Source organism: Loxodonta africana, chromosome 2 (assembly GCF_030014295.1).
Source record: "Loxodonta africana isolate mLoxAfr1 chromosome 2, mLoxAfr1.hap2, whole genome shotgun sequence".
In the NCBI taxonomy this organism is placed as follows: Eukaryota; Metazoa; Chordata; class Mammalia; order Proboscidea; family Elephantidae; genus Loxodonta; species Loxodonta africana.
Window position 1 is genome coordinate 104192036 of NC_087343.1, and position 18544 is coordinate 104210579.

Below are 18544 nucleotides of genomic sequence, written 5' to 3' on the forward strand. Positions count from 1 at the left end.
CCCATGGAAGGAGCAGTCAAGAAATCAGACAATGCATTTTGTTGGGCAAACCTGCTGCAAAAGACCTTTTTAATTTAATTAGTGTTAAAAAGCAAAGATAACACTTTAAGGACTAAGGCGCTCCTGACCCAAGCCATGGTGCTTTCATTCGCCTCATAATCATGTGAAAGCTAGACATTGACTAAGGAAGACTGAAGAAGAATTGATGCCTTTGAATTATGGTGTTGGTGAAGAATACTGACTAGACTATACCATGGACTGCTGGAAGAACAAACAAATCTGTTGGAAGAAGTACAGCCAGAATGCTCCTTAGAAGCAATGGTGGCAGGACATGTTATCAGGAGGGACCAGTTCCTGGAGAAGGACATCATGCTTAGTAAAACAGAGGTCAGTGAAAAAGAAGACTCTCAATGAGATGGATTGACACAGTGGCTGCAATGGGCTCAAGCATAACAATGATTATGAGGATGGCACGGGACCTGGCAGTGTTTCATTCCGTTGTACATGGGGTCGCTCCATGAATTGGAACCGACTTGACAGCACCTAACAACAACAATGACAATCTTTGCTGGTTTATTTTAAAAATGCCACTCTGACTACTTTGAATTTCTGATGGAAATTAAAAAAATAAAAAAAATCAAGGAAAGAATTTGGTTTAAGGGAAAAAAAAAGTGAGACAAAATATCAAAGTGCTTAGCTCCCTACTTGGAGCTGTTTTGTACTTTACATACACATAGCATGTAGTTTGAATTTCTGGAGAAATGCAGTACACACTGCATACAGGCTATTCTTAACTAGCCATAACATTAGCTCCTGTCTGTGACAAGAGTCCTTTCAGATCTAATTTATAAAATTTGAGCATTCTCTCAGATTTCTCTGTTAACTAGTATGTGAATTGCAGATGGCCGTTTTTTTAATTGGTTAGTGTATAGTGGTGTATTGAGAGAAATAGAAATGAATATTTAAATCTATGTTAAGGAAACTTTTTGATCCTTCTTAAATAGGAAAAGCGACAAAGCAAGATCTATAGCTCTGTTTAGATAAGTAACTTTTCTCTTTTCCTAGTACTTTTTAAATAAATGGCATTCTGGCTCAACAATTCAGTTTAGGTTGCATGAGAATGAGCATTGAAAGAAAAGTTTTAATTACAGTGGTGGTTTGAGGTTTCTTGATTTTAGTTTTCATCATCCCTAGGAAATATATACATAAAAGCAATAATCTTAATATATAAACAGACGTTTAAGTCAAGTCCCCTTACCATCTCCTCAGTCACAACACTGCCTCTTCAGTTCCTTGGACCTGCTGCTGTGTGGTGGAAGAAATAAATATGTAGCAGAGGAAGGTGTCTTTTGGTATAGTCACTTACTGCCTCTTTCCATAGGCAGGATTGAATTGTCTTTAAGGAAGACAGTTCCTTAAAATTAAGAAATAGAGTATTAAAAAAGAGTGTTTTAAAAACCATTGAAATAAATTAGTCTGTGAAACTGTGCTGTTTTTTAAGCCTACCTGATTCAGTAAAAGGAATCTCCGCGTGATTGTATCTCTTGATGCAAGATGAAAGGTAAGAGATTATTTATACCTTTCAGGATGTCTGGGAACTGTAGTGTAAGGGAATTTTTTTGTCTTTTCCTGACTTAATTTTTCTTAGTTCTATTAGAGAAATTTTTATATGTTTGTTTCCCACAAGTATAATTAGAATAAATATTTAAACTGGCAGATAAAGGATCTATTCCTTACTGATTGGAGAATGAGACTGTATGTAAAATCAGACATGTTACAGAGTTGTTGCTTGTAATAAGGAAACTTTACCCATGTGATCTAAAAGGAGGAGTCATCAGTAACCTCGGAGCTAAATCTAGAAGTTTTTGATGATAGACTTGAAATCCTGGATAACAAACTGATACTAAAAGAGCTAGTAAATATATTTAGGATGGGGGTTTGTTTTGCATATTTCTGTACCCTCCAGTCACTCAGCATCTTTTTCTTGAGTTATTAAAAGTAGCCTCCTAAGAGATCTCCTGACCTCTAATGTTACCACAGCTTCCCCGTGCCCAGCTTCCCATCTCCTGCACTGCTGCCAGACTCACAGTTCTGTTAAGTGCAGATCTGACTGTGTTAGTCTTTGGCACACATCCTTCAGCAGTTCCTCATTTCTAGGAGGATTTGGTTCAAGACCTTTCATAATCTGGACCTTGTTTCTTTTAACAGACCTCACGTTCCACATTGAACTTCCTGTGCACTTTCCTGAAATCTGATGATAATTTTAGCCAATATTTACTGAGAATTGCAGTGCTAAACACTGTTTCAAGTATTTTATATGTTTAGCCTTTGTCTTACTCTCTCAGTGCTGCTATTACAGAAGAACAATCGGGTGACTTAAATGAACAGAAATTTTCTTACAGTTCAGGAGACTAGAAGTCTGAATTCAGGGTGCCAGCTCTAGGAGAAGGCTCTCTCTGCCCATTTGGGGGGAAAATCCCTGTCTCCGCTTTTCTAGTGTTCTCAGCACTCCTTGGAGATCTCCATGTGGCATCCATCTTCCCGCTTTTGTCCTTGCTTCTAACGGCACTGAGTTTTTAGTTTCTCTGCCTAATCTTTTATATCTCAAAAACTATTGGTTTAAAACACATCCTGCACTTATATGCCATGCTGAACATAACATAAACCAAACCTGTTGCTGTTGAGTCAATTCTGACTAATAGTGACCCTATAGGACAAAGTAGAACTGCCTCATAGGGTTTCCAAGGAGTGCTTGGTGGATTCAAGTTGCCAACCTTTTGGTTAGCAGCCGAACTCTTAACCGCTACACCACTAGGGTTTCATAACATAGAACGTGACAGAAAAGTCTCTTGTCTAATGGAATTACATCCACAGGTGTAGGGGTTAGGATTTACAACATCTATTTTGGGGTACACGATGTAATCTATAATAGTGTCTTATACTTCCAGACACCCTAAGAGGTAGATATTAATATTATATCCATTTTACAGCTAAGGAGGTAGAGGCATATAAAGTAACTCATCTAATATCTTACAGCTAGCAGATAGCGGAGAGGGAACTTAAACCCAAGGTCATTTTAACTGCATAGGCCACCTTCTTAACCATTGTGGCATGCTGGTTCACTAATTTACCCCCTCTTTACTTTTGCACATTGTTATTCCCCGTGCTTAGGATTCTATTACCTGACCCTCAGCTAATACATAATTGTCCTTTACATTCCGGTTTGGATGTAATATGCTCTGACAGAACTAGCCTTTTCCGCCAGAGTTAATTTCTTGTTTGTGCTGTCACTTCGCACTTCATACATACTTTATTATCACAGAGCTGTTTATTTACACATCTGTCTCCTAAAGTGGATATGAGTAACTTATCTTTTTGTCCCCAGTCTTTCCAATTATGTGGTTTTGATTCTGGCTACCTGAACATCTCATGATGTAGATTCCATTGGAAACTCATAATTCTCAGGTTTGAATGGTGTATGAGTTGAGCACATGCTGTGGTGCTTAGTGGGTATGTTGAGTTATAGAATTAAAGTCTTGAATTAATGCTGTAAAATTTTTCTCTTAAAAAATACAATAGATAGGATGATAAAGCAGGGGATAGGAAACATTTATTACACAAAGGGTCCAATTTGTTTTTCTTTTAAAGGGAGCATGTTGTCAAGTTCTTTTACTTTATATAACTTATAGGTCACTTCTTGGAACCGAGTTTTTATCACAAGGTTCTTTAGCACAGTAGACCTCTGTGAATGAGCTCTAGTTTTAGGAGAAAAGTTTTCCAGTGTAACTAGAGTTAGTGACAACCTTGGGTAGCTGTGTTTTGCTTTAGCAAAATTTGGTAAAGTTAATCTGAAACATATTTAGAAATAATATCCAGATTAATTGCTACATGAAAACAGACTCTAATTCAGAAGTCGTAGTATGGAGTGAAGACCAAAATGTCTCTGCTTCATGGGAGCAGGGTGTTGTGATTCAGAGGAACCCCTCTCTCAACATTAATTTTTCAAACATACCCTTTTTTTTTTCCCTACTGATAAGCATGTAGGGTTGGCTTTACTGCTTGGCTGAATACCTGGGAGCTGTACCAGGAATAGGCCAAATTGAGAGTACCACTCTGAAAAAGAGATGTAAAATTTTTAAGCGAAGTTTTCAGACCAGTGATAAGTCTTAAAGTAGTGCTCAAAGTGTAACTAGTATTTCTGAAAGCGAATATAGTCAGTAATTAAAGAACATTGAGTCCCTGGGTCCTGCAAATAGCTAATGTGCTTGGCTTCTAACTGAAAGGTTGGAGTTTTGAGTCTACCCAGAGATGCTTTGGAAGAAAGGCCTGGCAGTCTTCCAAAAAATTAGTCATCGAAAACCCTATGGAGTGCAGTTCTACCCTGACACACATGGGGGTCACTGTGAGTCTCGGTTGACTTGACAGCAACTGGGTAATTATAGAGTAACCTTCAAGGTATTTAACATACGGGACAAAATACAGGTATCATTAAGCAGCAGCCTTCTCAAAGAGACCTTTATGTGAGTTGTTATTGTATCTCTTTTAACAGTAATTTGTAGTTTTATTTGTCTTAGAATTTTTATGATTCAACTTTTATCCAAAAGTGATGGTCCAGGTAGGCTCTGTTGTGTGACTAGTAGGGATATCATCAAACTTTATCCCCTGGGCACAGATGTTATCCTGTGGACACTTGTGACCCCCTACTAAAACCTTCTGTCAACTGAGTAAGAGATATGGCAGGGTGAAGAAATGGAATGTTAGAAACATAATATGCTTAAATTGTTTCAAGTAGGTTTATCACTATCTTTCTTGGAGTTTACTCAATAGAAGCAGTTATTTGGACACATTATTACCAGGAAAAAAAATGAAATAATTTAAGTGTGAAGGAAAATGAAGAGTTATGGCTATATAGTATTTATAATAACAAACATCTATATGGGTCATTATGGTAGACAGTAGTTTTTATAGTAAATAGTCTTATTTGATTCTTACAAAACCCCTGCATGTTTGATAGAAAATGTATCTCAATCTTAACAAGTAAGGAAATTGAGACTTAGGTCATTGATTTATCTGAAGTCATTTGGATGGAAAAGTACAGAATTAGAGTCTTCTGACTTCAAACCTCACGTTCCCTCTTTTCTGCTTGTCTTCTAAAAGTGAAAAATAACCCCTAAGCAAGAAAGCCTGCCACATCCAAAGTGGGTGGTTGTATACATGCCATATTGACCAGTACCTGAAGTATGCATAGCAGTGCCACGCTTGTCCTGATACTCTATGGCCATGTTTGGGTGATCTTCCAAATGCAGAAGGTCACCTTAAGAAATACAGAAGAAATACTTAACTGAAAATCTGCATTTTCTCACTTTTTTATGTTTTTCTTCCTGTGTGCTATTAAAGACTTATTGTATGTACAAAAATTGGTCTCTTTGTGTGGAATGACAGAGGAAGAAGGAGTGTCAGGAATAGAAGGAGTAAACGGAATATGTGACTAATTGGCTCTATGAATCCATGAACAACTGCCTCCTTTTCCATGAGACCAGAACAAAGTGGATGGTGCTCAGCTACCATTCCTGAACATTTTGATAAAAAATTCTATAGAAGAATCCTGATCTAAAGGGGGAAAATGCAGAACAGAGTTTCAAATTATCATGGAATCCAGAATTTCTGGAAACATGGAGGCTAGATGAAACTGTTGCCCTGAGATAATCTTTAAATCTTAAACTATAAAAATATTCCCTAAAGTCTTCTTAAAACCAAACAGTAGTTTAGCTTAACTCGTAAAGAACGTCTGCCTTGAGCATCGTGCTATTTTAAGATCAGTTTTTTATGGAATTAAATTGACAACAGCAACTTGAAAGATAGGAAACTTAGGGGACAGTACGTTTATGTTAATGGGGGAGGAACAACTCAGAAAAGGTGGGTGAGAATGGTTGCACAACTCAAAAAATATAATCAGTATCACTGAATTGTACACGTAGAAACTTGAATTGGCATATGGTTTGCTGTGTATTCTCTACAGTAACAGAAATTTTAAATTTTCAAATGCTGCCGTGCTGTAGGAAGGGGAGAAAAAGAATTGATTTATTGTTGAAGAGAATAAAGGAAACCAGCATACTACGGGACATGTAGGTTTTTCAGTCTTCATGAAAGTGCAAGTTATGAAATTGAGGTTTAGTGTTAAGAAACCAGAGTGTATACATATGATTAATGGCATGTAATGACTACCTGTCTTAGTGTTCTTCCATCAGAAACCTTTTAAAGGCCTCACTGGCCAGCCGCAGCCTACCTTTATGGCTTTGTCTCTTGCCACATTGGATAGCGCCCTAGTCCCTGAACATGGACTGCTGTCTGTCTTTCCTTGTGTCGTTTACTCTTTCTAGAATGTACTGTTTTCCCTCCTTTCCCTTTTCAAATATGACTCCTCTTTTAAGGCCTTCTGTAGATTTTGTTGCCACCACTTTGTTTTCACTGTTGTTATGACATGATTTAGAGCCTGACTTTAGCTTCCGTCTGTTGTATAAACCTCTGCCTGTTACAGTAGATTGCAGATCCTTTAATGGCAGGGATTGAATGGTGTTTATCTTGGAGTTTATCTTAGTATTCCTAGTGCTTGGCTTGGTACCCTGAATAGTAGATGCTCAATAACTGTTGGATTGAATTTGTATTTGTTGTAGGTACTTTGCGGCAACTCAGTTTGAACCCCTGGCAGCAAGATCTGCTTTTCCGTGTTTTGATGAGCCAACATTTAAAGCCACATTTATCATCAGGATCATAAGGGATGAGCAACACACTGCTTTATCAAATATGCCTAAGGTACTGTTCTGTTCCTCGGAATGTGAAGTCTTGAGTGAGTTTCTTTCTCTATTAAAACACTTGAATTAAATTTTTCCAAGCCATTGTTGAGAATGATTAAAATCATATGCATTCTTATTCTTTCTTAAAATACTTAAATAAAAGTTAAAATGCATGTTAGAATCGACTGGGAAAAGCCAGCTTCAGGAGCACCTGAGGAAAGAAGGACCCAGTGGACTTGGAATGTATGGGTAAGAAATGTGAAGTGTGAGCTATGTACTAAAAAAAAAAAAATCCGTTGCCGTCAAGTCGATTGCGACTCATAGCACCCCGTAGGACAGAGTAGAACTGCCCTATAGGGTTTCCAAGGAGCAGCTGGTGGATTTGAACTGTTGACCTTTTGTTAGCAGCTGAACACTTAACCACTGCACTACTAGGGCTCCGGTTGTGCAAATATTAACTGTATGCACTAGCATTAAAGATCAAAGTGATATTTTATGGCAGGTGGTGAATTTGCTCTTCTAACAGTGATGTTTGATAGTGTTGAATCACGATTGTTCTTTGTATTTTATTGCTAAGTGAAAAATCTATATTGTTGTAATTGGAAGACTGACTACAAGAACAAGAGCCTCTTTCTTGAGTATTAGCTCTACATGGGAAGCAGTGAGGGCAAGGATGCAACCAAGCAGAGTTGTTTTTATGCTAAACAGGACCTAGGGGATTGCTTTGTTGTCTCAGACACTAGAGGGGCTGTGTGCTGCCTGATCAGGTGCCTTCCAGAACCCATATGTATTTAGGAGAGATGAGCTGCCCCTGGAAGCAGGAGAGGACAGGATCTGTCCTTAGACAAAGATGTCACTCCAAGAGCTCCACTCCTAGCCTTAATTTTCACCTTAGTCTTTCTCTAAAAGAGGTAGATGTCTCCTTCCCTGCTATCCCAAAGCATATCTTAATTCCAGGTTAGAAATCCTGCAGGGTTGCTTGTATTCCTTTGTCTTGTGCCAACTGCAGCCTTCTCTAGTGACATTCTGCCTTTGATCTCACTGACCCCTCTCAGAGCCCTCAACAGGCCCTCAAAGAAGCCATTTCCCATCATTTGGAGGGACAAAACCTTTTTGGCACCTCAGCTGTAGCTCTTTATTTGGTGACTGTGATTATAGCAGTAGAGTAGAGCACTCCTAGGTCGTAAGTAAGGATTTTGGTTTTGGTGGTGTTTTAAGGGGAGAAACAGAAACATTGTTACTTATTAAAGCTGTCTTTTATACTCAGTATGTCCTGAAGATGAAGAGTGATAGGACAGACTGAGACTAAGGGTCAATGCTCTGTCAGAAGCTCACGCTGAGTGATAAAATATGCCAGCATCTCCACCACCTGTTTCCTATTTGAGTTTTGTGTTTCTCAGTTGATCTGTCACTGTCAGTTACTCCCATAGTTACAGAACTGTCATCTTTCTCCTTTATGCTTGTAGAAATCTTCGGCCTTTATGGAAGATGGACTCGTTCAGGATGAGTTTTCTGAGAGCGTGAAGATGAGCACTTACTTGGTTGCCTTCATCGTGGGGGAGATGAAGAACCTGAGTCAGGACATTAACGGAACCCTGGTATGTGATTGTGGTAATTGTTTGAAAGCCTGTTTTACAAGTAAAAGGTAATGAGGAATCTTTGTTCTAATGAGTCCTGCTGGCTTCCCTATAAAGGAAAATAAGCTCTTGTATCACAACTCTGGCATTTTATACCAGAAATGCTTCTTTTGCTTAGCTGTTAATTTACCATCATTAGTGTACTACCAGAAAATCAAAGATTTTCAAGTTTCTTTTGATTTTACTTTTATAGGAGAATTCCAGGAAGACGGTATATGTAAACTAAAACTTCTAGAACTGTGTTGTACAGTATGATAATTACTAGCCTCATGTACCAATTTAAATTTAAATAAAAATTAAATTTACTCCTCAGTGTCACTAGCTGCATTCCAGGTGCTCAGTAGTGCTCACGAGGCTCGCGGCTCCTGTACTGGATAGCGCAGATACAGAACATTTCTGTCACTGCAGAAGAGCCTGTTAGACGGTGCCAGATCCCAGGACACTGGGCAGTCTTAAAAGATAATGTAAAAACCGTTAAAAGAAGAACTCTTAAAAAAAAAAAAACTCTAGGCTGTAAAATTTAGATGAATCATTTTTTTTAAAACCAGCCCTGAATGAGTTTTCGTCATCTTCAAGTAACAAGTAAGGTTGTTAATTTAAGGGTCTAGTTTATCTGTATTTTTGTTGAAATTTATCATTTGTTGTAATTAGGCTCCTCTGCTTTTCTTTGTCATTAGTGCCTATCTGTAAATGGTTTTTGATTGGATTTTATGCTCTAATTTCACAGTACAGACCTAATAAAGCTAATATTTTCACATACAGTATTAGAGAAAAGGGTTTTCTTTAAGCTAAAAATGATTATTTTTCATGATAGAAGTATAGATAGAATTCTTTAATTTTTGTTTTCATTTTTTTAATTCTTAAAAGGGAATATCGTATATACTTTAAACATACTTAGCTTGTTTTATGTTTCCTGTATAGACTAAAGAGCTTTATTTTAATCACAATATATTTGAGTCTTAACATTTTGCTATTCTAAAAGGGTTATACTCCTTCCATTAGAAAAGATTATCATGTCTACTCCTTACCTCTTAGAGACAAGGGCAGAGGTAAGGATTCTCTGGCTGTTTATCAGCAATAGTACTGCATGCCTTTATGTTCAACATTAAAGGATGGAGCACTACTCAAAAATAAAGCAGGTATTTAAGGGTAAATGTATACTACATATTGAGCAAGTGCTAACACGGTTTACTTAGCTTCCATGATGAAAGACTTGGTGTGAAGTCTAAACCTTTTCAGAATCCTTTCAAAAGAACGTTAAGATTGGTTTAAATGTGAAAATACACAATTCCATTTCAAGCATTGTACCACAAATTTTCATGCTTGGTAAAGTAGAAGGTCAGGGAAAAAGAGAAAGACCCTCATCGAGGTAGATTGACCGCAGTGGCTTTGACAATGGGCTCAAATGTAGCAACGACTGTGAGGATGGCACAGAACCGGGCAGTGTTTTGTTCTATTGTACATAGGGTTGTTATGAGTTGGAACTGACTCGATGGCACTACAAATTTAACCCTTGGTTGAGAGGTTACAGTCTTGATAAAGCCTAAAAGACCAAACCTAAAACAATCAGGTTTGCTTCTTATTCAAGACCCAGTTGAATGCCACCTTCTCCATGAAACACCCACCCCACCCCCGCCAAAAAAAAAAAAAAACCCATTGCTGTTGAGTCAATTCTAACTCATAGCCACCCTATAGGACAGAGCAGAACTGCCCCATAGGGCTTCCAAGGAGCATTGGTGGATTCAAACTGCTGATCTTTTGGTTAGCAGCCGAGCTCTTAACCACTATGCCACCAGGGTTTACTTTCTCCATAAAGCTGGGATTAATCTTTCCCTCTTTGGTCTTTCACAGCACTTTATTCACATCTCTGTTGTAGTTATTATCACACTCTTTGATATAAAATACCAGATGTCATATTGTTTGCCATCAAGTTGATATCTAACTCATGGTGACCCCATGTGTGCGTAGTGGAACTGCTCCATAGGGTTTCAAAGGCCGTACATGACTGTTTGGAAGCAGATCGCCATGCCTGTTTTCCAAGACACGTCTGAGTGGGTTCAAGCACTTAACCATTTGCACCACCCTGGAACTCCTCAGATATCATATAGCACTTTTTAATGTATTCCAAAGGTAGTCTTGGCTTTTTTTTTTTTTTTATTTCTTTTGTTCCTTTCTCTCCTTCCTTCGTTCTTCCCTCCCTCTTTATAATTCCTTCCTCACTTTCTTTTCTTTTTCCTTTATCTTTCTAAATTCTCTCTCTTCTTTCAACTGCTACATTGGTTCTTATTGCTGGTAGGATTACATTCAAATTCACCTTTCTGATATTCAAAGGCCTCCCCACAATTTCAACTGTATTTCCAGTTGCTCTGATGTGAATTCTTGTATCTAGCCAAAAGAGTTATTCATTGCTCACATGTATACTTCATTCTCATTCCTGCCTTTGAACCTTCCTGCTTTAATTTCATTCTTTTGAAATTTATTTCTTCCTATTCAAACCCTGTCCATATTTCATAGCCAAGGTAAAGCCTCAACTCTTTCATAAATCCCTACCTCACTAGTCTAGTTTATATGCATTGTCCTTTAAATTTCTAAACCACTGTCCTCCGAACCTCACAATGTATTGCTTTATAATATTCTACTTTAAATTATTTTATAGTTGTTTTTCAAGTATATTCCTTGTAAAGCTCCTTAATATAATAGATTGTGTTTATTTCCTTCTGATTCCTCACTTTATAACCCAGAGTAGGCATGCATCTTTACTGAATGTATACTGGAATAATAGAAATCCTTATGTAATTCTAAGTAAAAACCAAGCTTAGCTATTACTGAGCAACAGATTACCCTAAAAGTTAATGGCTTAGAAAATAAACATTTATTATCTCATACAGTTTCTATGGGTCAAGAATCTGCAAACAGCTTAGTTGAGTGGTTCTAGCTCAGGGTCTCTCATGAAGTTACAATCAGGGTGTTGGCTGAGGCTGTTGTCACCTGACAGCTTGACTTCCAAGGCAGCACAGTGACATACCTGGCAAATTAGTGCTGGTTGTTGACTAGAGGACTCACTTCCTTATTACATGGACCTCTCCATAGGGCCGACTGCTAGTGTATCCTCATAAAATGGCAACTGACTTCCTCCATATTGAGTTATCCAAGAAAGACGAAGCTGCAATACCTTTTATGAGATAATCTCAGAAGTTACGTAGCGTCACTTATTCCATCCATATCTTATTGGCTTGAAGTGAGTCCCTGAGTCCAACCCACATTCAAAGGGAGGGGAATTACCATAAGCTCCATTTCTTAAAGGGAGACATATCAAAAAATTTGTGGACATATTTTAAAACTGCCCCTGGCAGGCTTTTTGTTTTGTTTCATTTTTTCTTTTAAATACTTTTATTGAAAAGATTACTTGATTAATAAGACATTTGTCTAAGGTTAAGGTAATTTATAAATTGTAGGATTTGTTTGCTAATAAAGCATAATCTATACTGTACGATACAGAGTAGTTAAGTCAAGATACCAGTTGGGAATGAGAAATGAGCTGGAGGCACATAGAAACATGGAATAATTCCTGCTGTCGGGTCACAGTAGAGAACAAGTAAGGACGACTTGAAGCAGAAAGATATGATGACCCAAGGTACCTAAAGACTATAGGAGAATTCGCAACAGGATGTAAAATTTCTTCCTGGCTAGGGGAATATTATTTCGTTCAACGAATAGTTGTTACACATCTGTGTGGCAGGTGATGTATTAGTGCTGGGTTCATAACCATTTCCTTAATGAAGTAATCCAGAAAGGATGCAATGAAGACTGAATACTGAAGTTATCAGCAGTTATCCTGGAGTGCTGTAGGAACTTAAAAGAAGTTAAAACTTGTTTTAAGTAGAAAGAAAAATTAAAGTTTAATGAGTCAATAAAATAATATAATAATATGAATAATGAAATAATTTAAAATAATAAAATTTAATTAACTTTTGAAATAGAAGTTTAATCAGGAAGGTACATTAGAGCTTGCATTTCTTCAAATCTAGCTTCTTGTATTTACTCATTTATGCATCTTTGATAGTGTTGAAAATAGTGTTATTTAATTAAGTTAATTTTAATAGAAAGTGGTCTGCAGTATAGTAGCCTATGATTTATTTGTTTGACTAAAAGAGCACCAGAGTAGGGTTAATGAATCCTTGATGCTTATCCAGTTTCTACTTATGTCCCTGCTCTGTCTGTGTGTGTGTGTGTGTGTGCACGCGCATATCCTTGGGCAACTCAGTTTCTTCGGGCTATATTTATTTATCCTATTTAATATAAAAAAGTTCTTTGCCTATTTTTATATGATAGTTGGGTAGATCAAATACGGTCTTGTTTTTGGATATTTTTTTTTCTTTTTTTGTGTTATTTTTAATGCACGTATAAGAATTGCGTGGTTATTATAGGAAAATCAGAAAATAGTTTAGCTATTACTACTAATAAGAATACCTAAAATTGTTAGAGTTATTACTACTACTGTCTGCTAGGTACTCAGCATTTTACAGGGATTTTTAAAATTTAAACCTCAAGAGAGCAGGCTAATATGGGCAATACGGTATTAGAGTTAAAGAAGGTAAGAGTGGTCTGCTCAAGGGCCTAGAGCTAGTAAGCTGTGGAGGAGAGATTTGAACCCAGGTTGACTCCAGAGTCCAAGTTTAATCATACTACTGCATCGGTATCTCATACAGGTAAATAAAAAAACCTTCCCTCCCTCTCTCTTCTCCCCCCATCCTCCCTTCTTCTCTCTGTACATACATTACTGTTAAATTTTTGTGTTTATTCTTCCAGTTTATTTTTTTTTAAGGGTCATACCATGACTATTACTCTGAGCACTTCCTTTTTTGCATGTGTGAAAACCCTGTTGCATGTCTGTGAGTATAAGTAATCATCAGTTTTAATGGCTACCCAATAGTAAATGTGTTTTTGAAATAATTAACATTATACGAATAAACGATAGTTTTATTAATTTTTCCTCTTATTAGTGACTCCAGAAGAGACCATAACTGATTACCATGGGGCACTCTTGTTTACCTGGCGACAGCTTTGGAACAGAATTCATAGGAAATGGGGAAGAATCTATCATACATTGAGTTATACCCTGTGCTGGCAGCCGTCCTAGGCACTCATTTGTAAACATCTTTTCATTTTACAAATCAGCCTGGGACATTATACACAATTTATATTATTCATTTTACATTATCCCCGTATTTCTGATGAGGAAACTGTCTCAGAGAGGTAGTAATTTACTCAGGATTACACAGCCAATAAGTGATAGAATTCTGATGTCTACCACAGTATGCTACTTCTTACACCAAAGGACAAGCAAATAACTTCTGTAGGTGTACCCATTCATGGCTGTTGAGTTGATTCTGACTCATAGTGACCCTATAGGGTAGAGCAGAATTGCTCCATGGGGTTTCCAAGGCTGTAATTTTTATGGAAGCAGTCTGCCACATCTTTCTTCCATGGAGCATCTGGTGGGTTCGAACCACCAACCTTTCAATTAGCAGCCAAGTGCTTAACCACTGTCCCACTAGTGACCAGAAGTTTAGACTCAGTTTAACAAAGGATTTTTATTATGCTAAAATGTTGTAATCAGGGTTCTCTAGAGAAAACAGAACCAGTGATACAGAGACACACACACACATCTGTATGTACCAAATCTGTTGACGTCGAGTTAATTCCAACTCACAGTGACCTTATAGGACAGAGTGGAACTGCTGGTGGAGTCAAGCTGCTTCCCTTTTGATTAGCAGCTGAGCCCTTAACCACTGCACCACCAGGTCTCCGTACATATAGAGAGAGAGAGAGAAACTTATTTTAAGGAATTGGCTCATGTGATTGTGGGGGCTGACAAGTCCAAAATCTGAAGGTCAGGTGGCAGGCTACAGAGTCAGGAGACAGAGTGTAGAGTTGAGAGAGAGAGTTTTGCCAGAATATTTATAGTCTGGAGGCAGAACACACCCTAAGGACACTGCCTTTTCACCTGATCAGTTGGTTATATTAGATTTCAGTATGGACGACGTTAGGGAACAGCAACTAGACTAGTGTTTGGCCAGACCACCGGAAACCATAGCCTAGCCAAGTTGACACATAAAATTAACCATCCCATGTAGGATGGCATATATTTTGTAATATTTGACATTAGTGCTATATCGTAACATCCAGGAAGAAGGCAGTGGAGCTTTCCTTACTAATACCGATCGTAATTACTAAGCAACTAAAAATGTCAGAGTCGACTGTGGATTATTAAACTTGTCCTATGCAGAGGTAAAGAAGGCTGTGTTGCCAAAAGCCTGAACAGGAACATTTCTCATTTCTGTTCATTTTTCAGTGTTTCTTAAACCTCTCTCTGCCCTTCAGTAATGCCTGAGTTAACTAGAAAATTCCAGGCCAGTTGTGAAATGCACTGCTTTATCTGTTTGTCCTGAGGTGTTTTTGTTTTTGCTGTTGCCTGCTTTTGTTTTCATCATGGACAGATTTAATTTGTAGAATCAGAATCCAATCATGGTTAGTCAGATGTGGATAGTACATCCGCTTAAGAGTCAAACAGAACATCACAGTATTATCTATGTGAATTTATAATTTTAATTTATTCCTAATCAGTCAGGAGCATGATTTAGTTCCAAATCCCCACTAAAAACAATTCTATCTCAAGTATTTCTGCATCAGCCTGGGACATTATATACAATTTATATCATTCTCCTTAAGTCCCCTCTAATCAGCTATCCTGGATTGACTTGATCCTGGTTGTTATTTAGAAATTTATGCTTTTTTGTATGTCCATCTGTCTGTTTAGGAAGCCTGGTATTTGTCAGGAAACAGTATTGGAAAGCTTCAGTATTTTCTGCCTTTATAAATCTTGCAAGCCATATTAATTGTCCTTTTTTGAGAAGGGGTTTGGTTGTTTTCCCTTTTGTTATCTAGTTCTTATTTTTGTTAAATTAAGGAACAGATAAGTTAGGGGTATTATTCCTCAGCCTAAAAGAGCCCTATTCTCTGAGAACTGACTGGGGGTCTTTATAGTTACGCCCCTTAGAAATCTTCCGTAAGGTCTTAGCAAGAGATTTGGCAAGGCAAGTTTTAAGTTATTAAGCCTTAAGGCATAGGTACCAATTGAATTACACTTGACAGTGTTTGGACTGCTGCTGGAGCCCTGGTAGCAAAGTGGTTAAGAGCTCAGGCTGCTCACTGTAAAAGTCAGTCATTTGAATCCACCAGCAGCTCCTTGGAAACCGTATGGGGCGGTTCTACTCTGGCCTATAGTGTTGCTGTGAGTCCCAAGCCCAGAATGCTGTTTAAGACTTTATTTGCTGAGCTAGATTGCTCTTTTTTTTTTTTATTGCTTCTGTTGCTCTTAGAAAAAGCTCGATAACTACAATGACGAAATGATTTATCTCTAGGGAGAACTCATACAGTCATAGCAGGTGTTCTTTTAAAGAAAAGAAGAAGTAGAAAGGAAGAGAAAATACCAAATTACCTTTTTTTCCTAATCAGTGTATTCCACAAATGGTACTAAGTGAATCCTTTGGTTAGATTTCTGTTTCATGTAAACGTCTTTTTCCCGTTTAGGGCTAAAACTGACCTCTGTGGCAGAAAGATGCAAGAAGCACACACATCAGGAGGTCAGCTTATAGCTCCCATGGCAGGTGGTGACTGAATTTTATTAAGCTGTTGCTGCAGCCAGGTGCCAAGGGCTACAGATGGTGGAGGGCTAGGTTGGTGAAGTACACTTGGCCACATGACCTGAGAGATTAAATGTCTTCCATAGTTACTTTAGAAAGGCACATATTTTTAATTGGTCAATTCTAATCCTAGAAACTTAATTCTCATGGGATTCTGTTTGGAATATGATAATATGATAATAACTAGCATTTATCGAACCTTCGTGTCAGGCATTATTCTAAATCCTGTATGTGATTAGCTCATTTAATCCTCACAGCAATCCAGTGAGGGTAGGCGCTGTTTTTTTTATCACCATTTTACAGACAGGAAACTAACTTGCTCAAGGTCATACAACTAGCAGAGATTTGAACATTGGCATTGTAATACAAAGCCTGTATTCTTAAAATTTTTTTTCTTCACATATAATTTTTATGCCATGTTGCTTTCATAATTCTGTGATTAATGCATACATTCTATAGACTAAAGTTCTACATAAAGACAATTATGGTTAAAATCTATTTGACCTTTTAGAAATTGTCAGTTTTATATTCCTTTATGGAAGACTAAAAATACTTTGGAGTTAGAGTTCACCAGTGTATTTTGTCCATATGACGAATTGTTCTGTCAGACCCTGTTTCTCACTTGTTGAGAGCTTCATTTTGAGGTTTTTATTTTCTGCTAATTCTTGTCCCACTCTCCCGCATGAGTATAGAAGGCTTTTCTCAATCAATTGGAAAACAAATAAATATTTCTTTTTAAAAGCCATTACTTTGAAGGTAATTGTCTAAGTTTTGCCTTTTGATATTTAACTGAAGAAGACATTTATAATTGAGTCACATTTTGTGTGTTTAACTTATGCATTTAGCCAAAAGAAAAGGAAGAATGGCTATGTAAATAATGTGGGTGATGAGGACTGGCTGTGCCATAGTTACTGAAAGAGAGTACACTGGTTTCTAATAAGTTTTTCTAGGATAATTTTTGACAAATGTGCAGTTTCTGCCTTAAATGTTAACTTTAGAACTTAATTCCATTGTAAGATGTGACTCCGTTGTATTGAATGCCTGTGAGATGCCAGGTACTGGATGAAAATTCAGTCTTATCCTTCAGGTAACTCACAGTCTTGATAGCTCGTGGGCAAGAAGGAGAGTACTATAAAATTAAAGGAGAAAATACTTATAAATTGCTGTAAGATGACCCAAAGTAGTTGGATGTTATGTTAGCTTAAAAAACAAAAAAGGAATCGTTGTAGGGAAGGGACTTGCTAAGCTCTGTGGAAGCTAAAGTAGCTATAAGCAAGAGTTTCTGTCCTGAAAGACAGAACTCTATGAAGTTCTCAAATATGCTAGTCTTTACAGTGTTCACCAGAATATTACGCCCTTTTAGTTGTACTTCTCCTTACTTCATACCAATGTTTCCCTTTAGGTTTCTATATATGCTGTACCAGAAAAGATTGATCAAGTTCACCATGCTTTGGAAACAACTGTGAAACTTCTTGAGTTTTATCAAAACTACTTTGAAATTCAATACCCACTTAAGAAACTAGGTAAGAAGCAAACAGTGCTTCTGGTCTTCATTATGATTATAACCTAGATTCATTTTGCAAATTTTTTTTAGAAAGAGCTTTTGCCAAAATTATTTAAAAAGAGAATCAATAAATACTGTTAATGCTTTAAAGATTGTCTGTAGTTTTTAAGATTATTTAGATTTCCTGAATGTATCTGAATTTGGAGCTTAAAACAGAAGCTTGCGATGCTATTACAGAGATGCTGTACAAATGGGGATTTGCTAGGGCTTAGCTTGGAATTTGACCAATCTAACTTTCTAAGAAATTTCCTGATTCAAAGAATAGAAATTGAGTCATGGGAGCTCAGGAAAGCGAGAGGATTTTAGAACTATTTAACGTGAAACTGGTGCTAAATAGAAGCATGTCATCCCTGCACTTCGTGCTTCTTGCTCTGGGAGGCTGATTTGTTGTGATGGAGTTAGGTCTCTTTTCTTTACTAAGGGACAGGGAACAGTGAAACTAAAAGGAGTTAATTAGATTGTCCTCAGCTAATGGGTGGGTGAGGTGCTTGAAGGGCTGGAATAAGGGAGGTTCCGCTTGTTAGGATTATAAAAAGAACTCAGTGTCTGCTGGTTCACAGTAATAAGCCAGTGAGTAAAATATTTTAACTAGGAAGGCCCTTCTACAAGGAAAGTTAATTACTTCTGTCTCGTTATGTCCAGATTTGGTGGCTATTCCTGACTCTGAAGCAGGAGCGATGGAAAATTGGGGTTTGCTCACCTTTCGAGAAGAGACACTTCTGTACGATAATAATACTTCTTCAGCGTCAGATAGAAAACTGGTTACTAAAATCATTGCTCATGAGCTGGCCCATCAGGTATTAGTAACCAAGACTGTTACATCTGATACTTGCTGTCTGCTTC

At 37.5% G+C, this 18544-nt stretch overlaps 1 protein-coding gene across 1 annotated transcript in view; it reads left to right on the forward strand.

The window, feature by feature from the left end:
- LNPEP (leucyl and cystinyl aminopeptidase) overlaps positions 1 to 18544 on the forward strand; it is a 109622-nt gene that overhangs the window by 50387 nt on the left and 40691 nt on the right. Inside the window, exons 3-6 of the mRNA XM_010589595.3 lie at positions 6675 to 6813; positions 8261 to 8392; positions 17540 to 17660; positions 18344 to 18498. Of these exons, the coding sequence (XP_010587897.1) occupies positions 6675 to 6813; positions 8261 to 8392; positions 17540 to 17660; positions 18344 to 18498 (547 nt within the window). The remainder of the gene's footprint in view (positions 1 to 6674; positions 6814 to 8260; positions 8393 to 17539; positions 17661 to 18343; positions 18499 to 18544) is intronic.